A 9,253-nucleotide genomic window follows, 5' to 3' on the forward strand; every position below is an offset into this window, starting at 1 on the left:
AAAGTACTATAGGATTTATTGAAAGCATATTTAGAACTGTTAGCTAGTGTTGTGTGACTTTATGGTACTGTAGGATTTATTGACAGCATATTTAAAACTGTTAGCTAGTGTTGTGTGACTTTATGGTACTGTAGGATTTATTGAAAGAATATTCCATGAATTTTACAGATAAAATATAACTACAGCAATTACCAATCCTAAGCTATATGTATTGGTGTTACCAGAAACAATTGTACCACTCTTATATCTCAAATGATCCATCTTATGTTTTCTGTGTTCTTCTAGTTTGAAAGGAACGGTGGTTCTTTCAGGTCAACAAATTAGAACTGTAAAGACCAAATGCTAGGAATTTCATCTTGAAATATATACTTACATACAGCTATTATCTCATTACCAAAGGACATGCTGCCAATAAAGTTAAGTCAAAATGGCATAGATTGGAAGCCATATCGAGTACAATAGCCACCAATAGTGCATTTATAATTGCCTATCTTTACAAAGAACCTGTGGAAGTTATAGAGAAAACTTCCATTATTAAATAGCTTCAAACATTGTTTAATCAATCAGTTTCTTTTTCCATTAACAAGAAAACTTATGATTGATGTCGATCTAAGTTTTTGTATGATCAATGAGACCACACTATCCCACAATTCTTAAAAAGACAACACTATTTACAAAGACTATTTCTTACAGATAAACATGTCCTACAATTCCAAATAGACTTAATATTATTTTACTAACAACGTTTAGCCGATAATCCTTCATGTACATAAAACTTCAATCGGGGCTACAGATTAACTAGCTTGACTAGAGCACCTGAGAAAGGCTTACGTCTGAAACTTGAAACTATAAACACATTCTAACCCTACCGATACCAAAGATATCTATATTATTCTGTTTAGAACTCCCGAGGAAATGTTATAGCTAAAGCTAATAAATTTTGAACTTACTAACACCAGAGAATATGTCTATACAGAACTCCTGCTGAAGGTTTCCAGCAGAAAGGTTAAACCAATAAACGAATATTAAGCCTACTTGAAACAGAGATATATCATTTTTGTATAAGAGCTTAAAGATTCCTCGTTTTGCAGGTAGTTTTATAAAAACCTGCCGTACTAAATTATTTCATCAAGAGAATATTGTAATGCTCTTGGATAGTTGTCATGTAATTGTATCGAATGTGATATAAACAACTTTGATGAACCCAACTAAGAGCATTAAAGATTACGAGATTGCAATAACTTATCCTGACCGAATTTGTCAAGAATAAGAATAGCATGCAACTAAAGATGGAATAAAATCTGAAACTAGCAACTTGTAAAAGTTTTTATTTCTCAGGATTCGGTTATCTTGACAATTTACGTGACTAAAAATTAAGTGACAAGAATTCGGCTTAATTACTCAACCAGTAACGTAAGTAGTTATCTTAAAATCTGCAGTGAACAATAAAACAGTTATATTTACTGGTACAAAACTGAAATAATAGGATGATGAACATTTGGTGAATTTATCTGTATTAATTACATATAGAACTCACAAATGATTATATAATTATTATTCACATCAGGACTAATATTGTAAGACAAGATATGTAAATATAAACAACTAGACCCTTGCTACAAAAAAAAATTCTGAAATTAGTGGGCGTATAAAATGTCAAAATTTCACGTCCTGATTATTTAATTAATTCCATTAGACTTTAATTAAAATGTAACGGCACTGGCTTCTGTACGTTATTTCTCAGCATTTTAATATGATGATCGTTTGAGATCTTCCGATAGCTACAACTGCGCCCCCTTCAACGTTCTTAAGTAATAATGTCGTAAATTAAGCTTCTATACGTCTGATTAACGATCTGTTTCCTAAAGTATAGAACAATTTATTTATTAAGAAAGAAAATATTCATAATCTTGAGATTATGGAAACTTTAAAGAAGTTCTTATTCTACAAGCTTTACTCTCAGACAAATTGTTTGACGGGTTTAGCTCTTCATATTCACATAAACAGTGAGTAATTGTTTTGCATGCCATATATCCATTTGTGGCGTTTTGTTTTCTCTCGTTCGTAGCCTTTAGTTGGTAAAACCTAAAACTCACAAAGCCGATTTTTAAAATAAATTAAAACTTTATTAAAAGCTTGTAAACTTTTTCATAGCGTGTTGAATAACGTATAAATACCTGCCTGGTATTGGATTTATCCATCTAACTCGGAAGAATATCGTTTGTATTTACAATATAAAACAAGTCTTAACCAAATAAACAACAAAGTAACCTGTACGCTGGTTGTAACGTGTCCTGATTTTTGGAGGTGCCTTAACCTCCGTTAGCACAGGTAAGAAAAAACAAATAGTAAAACAAGATGTGGGTGCTCAACCCCACATATCCTTCACTGTCTGCAGGGAGTTGTGGGAAGGTGACCATTCTCAGAAATAAAAGGTCCTACCACTGGGAGTGATAAGTAATAAAACCTTACTTTCTGAATTTGGCATTTCAGCCCCCGTTATAAGGGTAAAAACTCAAGTTAATGAGGAATTGTTAGTAGCACAGCAGACAACTTTTACCCTCTTCCAAGTTGTCTAAACTGGTACGACACCCATCATGATAGATGGTGTATCCCACCGCTATGTGGGTGCTACTTCTGAAGTCACCTCCAAAAATCGGGACACGTATCCCACTTTATAGCCTGTATCCTGGTGGCCGTTTTTGCGTTCTGGTGTTATAAATATGTTTTATTTCATCACAAGTTTGGTCTTGCTGTTCGTAATGAAGTCCTTCCTTTGGATGTAAATATTAACTCCTTATTTTTACATAATATACATATAGTTTATCTATGTTAAATGTAAAATTAGCCTCTGACTTTAAAGCTCCTAATCATGAAATTAGGCTTTTATTCAGATAAACATGCAGATATATTGAAGAATTTATTTAGGCAATACGTGCTTCTAGCAAGAAACTTTGGTAAAATGTTTTTTTCCTTTATAGATGTCTGTTGAGTAGCACAGGCCAATAAACAGTGTTGAACACTAAAAACGACGCAGGAAATAACAATCGACAAGAATAATCAATAGTGACAACCCAGTCCACAGACCAAGACGGTGGCTTGAACCATTGGTGACTGTCGTGCTGCGAAGCCACATTCCAGGCAAAGCGAGGAGCGACCTCTTTCGGCAAGATTATTTTGTCATCGCTGGCCTGTGGGAGTTGCAGCGACACCTGGTGACAAGGATTGATTATGTATATTTCTAAGTTCATATTTTATACCACAAATTACTTTAATTTTTGATAATTATAAGGTGCGACTTGCATAATTGCATATTCTTCAAAAGCGTGAGCTCGTTCTCAAACTAAAGATATTAATGTTTCGTCTGTTGTACCTTAGGCTTAACAGTAGTGTGCTCCTGTCGAAACGTTGGGAAAAGAATTGCATACATTTTGTTAACCAATTCGGTATATCCATTGAAAATGTAAGTATTAAAAGGGTATGAATAATTTGTATTTAGTAAAGTTTACTTAGGATTTATCCGAACCACGTAATGCGACAAAGATGGGAGGAAAACAAAATGACTCTAGAGTTACATTGCGTGTGAAGACGAAATACTTTCGAAACGTTGTCCTTTAGACAACGCCGCCCATTCCAGTGTACTCGTCAAGAACAAAACACATTTTATGATTAAAACCCATTCCATGATTCATTTTTTAAAAGGGTGGTTTATTTATTATCAGAATTTTAAAGTATATTAAACAACTTTTTTATATTTATATTAAATATATATTATAATTGATATTTTTAGATAATCAGTTCACATTTGGTCTCCAAGCGAATACTTTTAAAGCTGTTTAATATGCATGTTATACTTCTATTTGACTAAAGGCGTCTACGTTGTCCAAATACAGTCAAGCAAGCTATGAAAGTTAGCAAATCGATACTTGCTAGTATTAACAGAATTACGGAATGCTACGTACAGGTCCAAATTTGAAATGTCAGTACAGTAATCAAAGTTCACCCTGTGGTTATTTAGAAGAGGTGGATTGTCGATGAATAATTATTTTCTTAACGGTTAAACTGGTGACTTAAGCGACAGTCTCATAAACAAATCTTATAAGTCACCAATGTAATCTTTATCCAACAGTCACAAAAACAAATCTTATAAGTCACCAATGTAACCTTTATCCAACAGTTACAAAAACAAATCTTATAAGTCACCAATGTAATCTTTATCCAACAGTCACAAAAATTACATTGGTGACTTATAAGATTTGATTTATTAATTTACGTGATCTGTTTTTATGACTGTTGGATAAAAGTTACATTGGTGACTTGTGAAATCTGTTTTTGTGACTGTTGGATAAAGATTACATTGGTGACTTATAAGGTTCGTTTTTGTGACTGTTGGATAAAGATTACATTGGTGACTTATAAGATTTGTTTTTGTGACTGTTGGATAAAGATTACATTGGTGACTTATAAGATTTGTTTTTGTGACTGTTGGGTAAAGATTACATTGGTGACTTATAAGATTTGTTTTGTGACTGTTGGATAAAGAATTACCTGACAATCAATAAAAACACTTTAAAACATCATTCGACAAGTTTACGTAATAATAAGTACTGTACATACGAAACAAAACTGTTTGCTGTGTACTAAAAAGTCACATTTTTACACTTTTCCTTTGTCATGTACATTTAATATGGCACGTTTTTCGAAATGGTTTTTGTGTATATCGCCTATATAGAAAAATACTAAATAAAGAATTGTTATCAGTAAAATATGTGTGGGGGGGAGCAGTGATAATAGACCCCCATTTAATTGGGGGTGAGGGTGACGGCTATGTGAAATTCCTAATCAGTGACAGGCAACAAAAAAGGTAGATCTAAAACTTACCGTGGAACCAAATCCAGATTCAGACGAACTGAAGGAGTTTTTTATTTGACTTCGGAAATAAAGTTGTTTTCGTTTGTCCAGAAACTTCACAACAACGAACTCCATTAAAGTTGCGAAAACGAACAGCATACATGTGGCCATCCATATATCGGTACCCTTAAAAAAAAAAGTATCACTCTACTTACAGGGGCACCCACTTTAAGGGGTCAAGTTCTATTGATTAAAAATACTCATTGTCCAGTTTTATTTCCAGGTTTTTCTATAGACAAAGGGATTAAATTTTACATGAATAATAGTAGTCTCCCCCAGGGTTATCAAACTTCATAAAGGTTAACTCTTTAGAGGGATATTATAAACACTTGCATTACATCAAGGGCGTTACAGTAAAAGTAACGCAGCAACTTCCTCTGAAATTGATAAAGTACACTACAAGAAGTATTGTATTGACGTCACTAAGTCACATGGTCTGTAGTTTACTCCGCCATATAGGACGTTAAGTGGAGTGATGTATATAAAGACTGTAGTTTAGGGTCCGTAGCTTTGGTCTAAAGGTTATCTTTACACTGTTAACAGCATGTAAACATTTTACTGAATCTCGTATTGATATAAATTGCTGTTGGTTGCTGAAATACAATGTTTGACGGCTTTGAATGAAACAAGAAGTTGTAAGAAGTTTAACGATAAACAATGAAACTAAAGGAAGTCATTAGTTTTATATTTGAATTTATATAATTTTACAATTATATGCAGAGACAAATGAAACTTGTGTTTTGAGCTCTTAAAAGTGGAACTAAAAAAAATGATGAATATTAGAAAGATGGCGCTTCAAAGAGACTCCTAAATCGGGTGGGAATTCCAGCACGACAAAATATAGTTTTTATGTAAATAAAAGCAACTTGATTAACTTTGGCACCACTGAGTGTTAGGTAATGAGCAGCAGTTACACACTAAGTGACAAACACCCTAAAATACACAGTAAACCCTGGTGTGAAGGGTCAAAGACAGTTACATAACACCCAAAAAGCCGGACTAAAACAACACGAGCACAGATGAGTTTATACATACAGAAGAGAATTTTAACTCGAATGCACCCTAATCAATTCATCCCCCCAAAAGAAAAAGGCCAAGCCATAAAACACCACCCAAAACAACTCAAATGAACATACTCTAAACGAAATGTACCCCCCTTGAAATGAACAGTATAGCATAATCCTAAGCTGTATAAGTTACCGACTAGTTCATATAACATTATAAAATGGAAAAAAAAACGCCTAACTAATTCCAATTTGTACAAGTATCTGTATCACATCTTGAAATTGACTCGCCCTCACCATGGGAGTGGTGAGCTATAATTACAGTATTGGGCTTAGGAGATCAAATTCTTTCGATTGATGTATTTGACCAAGGCCTCATACATTAATTTAATCTAATCCTGCCGAAAAGAATTTCAATTTGAGGGTAGGCTGGTAGAGATCCCGATGAGTAATAAAATTGAATCGTGTATACGTGCGCCCCACGCTTGGCGTACAGAAATATAGCTAATAAAAAGGGGGAAAAAAGGTCTTATAGATTAATTTACTTTAGTCCTGCCTAAAAGAATTTCAAGTGCCGCGGCTGTTGAGGATTCCCTTTTGTTTTTAACATGTATTTCATATTTCTAAATTATTTCTTCACCAAGTAATTTCCAATAATTACTGCTGGAGTTCCCTTAATGTTTTACACAGAAAATGAGTGATTTCACTCAACTATTATAGGCAGTTTTTTATTACAAATTACATAAAGCGTTGTATTATAAATAGGCTAAAACAAAAGTTTTGAACATGAAACTGCACGTGGACATCACTTGAAGCGAACGTTATTAAAACAAACTGATGATTTGAAGGTTAAAGAAAGCATATATAACGAAGAGGTTTACTTACATTGATGTAAGATGCTGGAGGAAGGTCACCTCTAATGCCAGAAAACTGCGTAAAAAGGGCCAAGAGACTGGTCACACACAAAGTGACCCTCCCGGGAATAGCGTCCAAGCCCATCCAGAAGGACAACCAGGACAGAGTGACAATCAAAGCACTTGGAGCAAAGACTTGCATCAAGTGGTGTGCGATCTGTCTCTCAAACCTGAACTCCACAGACACCGTGGAATATTTCACTGCAAAAAATAAATTAAAATTTATTTGTTTGTCTGTCGAGTTTCGCGCAAAGCTGCTCGAGGGCTATCTGCGCTAGCCGTCCCTAATTTTGACGTAACAGACTAAAGAGACAGGTTTCGATCCATCGACCCATAGATTTCGAATTGAGGGCCCTAATCACCAGGCCGAGAAATTAAAGACTTCGATCTGTCTTTGTAACCTGTAAACCATAAAGACAGTTAGATATATACATAAATATAATTAAAATAAAATACACCTTCACGAAATAGCCTTATCTGGAAACGTTAGTTGTGCTAGCGAGATAAAAAAAAAAGTGAAACAGTCATATAATGCGAAATTTTCTTGAGCGTAAATACCTCATCGATAACTGTCAGCTTGTTTATAGGCCCAACCTGAATGTAAAGCAGGGTCTAAGTCGTTTGTTGTTGTGTAGCACAATAGCACAAAACTACACACTGGGCTAGCTACACTAGAGTGTTACAAATTATACTACATTTTTAAATCTTAAACTTAAACTCAGACGATACGGATATATGAAACGTTTGGAAACATTATTAGTTTTCATAATTGTCTTCAATCTTGATTGAGGAAGTTTTATTTTCATGGTATTTTTGTTGTTTCTTGTGAGGAACTTAAATTCCTCTAGTTGGTTATTTAACGATAGAAAACTTAATGATTACTAATGAAACAACCATGAACTCGAAGTATACAGTTATTTTTAAAATATATATTTTATTTATCCCTAAAAGTATCGAGCATGTTAAAATACCAAAACTGAAACCAATAGGACAAGTATCAAGTCCACACAAAAAAAGAAGGTTCTAAGACTTTGTATTACTGGCCCCTCCCCAGTGGCACAGCGGTATGTCTGCGGACTTACAAAGCTAGAAACCGAGTTTCGATACCGGTGGTGGGCAGAGCACAGATAGCCCATTGTGCAGCTTTGTGTTTAACTTCAAACGACATAATTGCAAGTAATAAGATTTTTTTTGTTCTTTCATTGTTTTATATTTACCTTCCAAAATCAACTAGTAACACTTAATGTTTATTTACATGCTATACGCTTCCTTACAAGGCAAATAGTTCGGGTGTGGCCTAATGGTTAGTGTGCCGAGGGTCCCTGGTTCGCGTCCCATTGGTGATAAAAAACAACCGCGCTGTGGGACCATGGTTGCATTATAAGAGTGAAGGTCAAATCCCTCTACTTAATTAGAGTAGGCAGTAGGTACAGTAGACTGGCTGCTTTCCACATTTAATACTGAGACGATCACAGTTTTATTGAGATGTTTGGTAACCCTACTTTAATCAAGAGGCGTCACTAGGTGCTTAAAAGGTTCGGGGCTCTGGCCCATAGGCGCGGAAACTTTCGGCGTTATGATATCGTTCACGGTTTTCTTTTCTGATTGCCCCCCAGTGGCACAGTGGTATGTCTGCGAACTTATACTGCTAGAAACCGGGTTTCGATACCCGTGGTGGGCAGAGCACAGATAGCCCTTTGTGTAGCTTTGTGCTTAATAACAAACAAACTTTTCTGATTTTTCAAGGCACACTGGGGATTCGGGGCACAAGCCCTGTGTGCCAGTGCCTACCGACGCCTGTGCGAGATTAGAGGCTAATCTGTCACTATCAGTTCAAAATCAAGGAGGGTTAGCGCTGTTAGCCCTTATGTGGATTTGTGGGAATATCCGCAACAACAAAAAAATAAAAATGGAAAGTAGTTTCGTAACTATTTTTTTATGATAATTGAGTAGTAGAATTCACACGATTTCGGGCATTAAACAAATTAAACTGCCAATACTTAAACTTCTGTCCTCCCAGCAAGTCAGCGTTGTGTTTCCGGACATATAATGCTAAAATCAGCAGTTCGATTACCCGCAATGGACAGAGTGTAGATAGTCCATTGTGTAGCTTTGCGATAAAAAAACAACAACTAACAACATCTTAATCTTCGTTGTTTTTTGTTTTGTTTTAGCCTCAGAGACATTAAAAACCAAGTGGACTTCTAATGTCAGATTGCACGTCTCGCTGTGGCTGCAATAAGTTGAAAATTATCCCCCCCCCTTTTTGGGGGGGTGGGGTGGGGGACTTCTTAAAACTACGATATTTTGTACCCTCTCCGTTTAACAGCTTGAACTTGCAAACCCATTCGGGTAAAAATGGTAGGTTTTGTCTCACTGAACAACTTTTGTGAAATAAAAATAAAAAGTCAAAAGTTTTTAATT

General features: G+C 35.2%; 1 protein-coding gene across 2 annotated transcripts in view; it reads right to left on the reverse strand.

The window, feature by feature from the left end:
- Positions 1 to 1,661: 1,661 nt before the first annotated feature.
- The window catches only part of LOC111088872 (glycine receptor subunit alpha-2-like), a 24,909-nt gene continuing 17,317 nt past the window's right edge, over positions 1,662 to 9,253 (reverse strand). For both annotated transcript variants that reach the window (XM_022400051.1, XM_022400050.1), the window contains 3 exons: positions 6,801 to 7,030; positions 4,882 to 5,037; positions 1,662 to 3,212 (listed from right to left, as the gene is read on the reverse strand). In XM_022400051.1, the coding sequence (XP_022255759.1) occupies positions 2,976 to 3,212; positions 4,882 to 5,037; positions 6,801 to 7,030 (623 nt within the window). In that variant the 3' untranslated portion in view covers positions 1,662 to 2,975. The remainder of the gene's footprint in view (positions 3,213 to 4,881; positions 5,038 to 6,800; positions 7,031 to 9,253) is intronic.

The sequence above is a fragment of the Limulus polyphemus genome, unplaced genomic scaffold, assembly GCF_000517525.1.
Source record: "Limulus polyphemus unplaced genomic scaffold, Limulus_polyphemus-2.1.2 Scaffold4625, whole genome shotgun sequence".
NCBI lineage: Eukaryota > Metazoa > Arthropoda > Merostomata > Xiphosura > Limulidae > Limulus > Limulus polyphemus.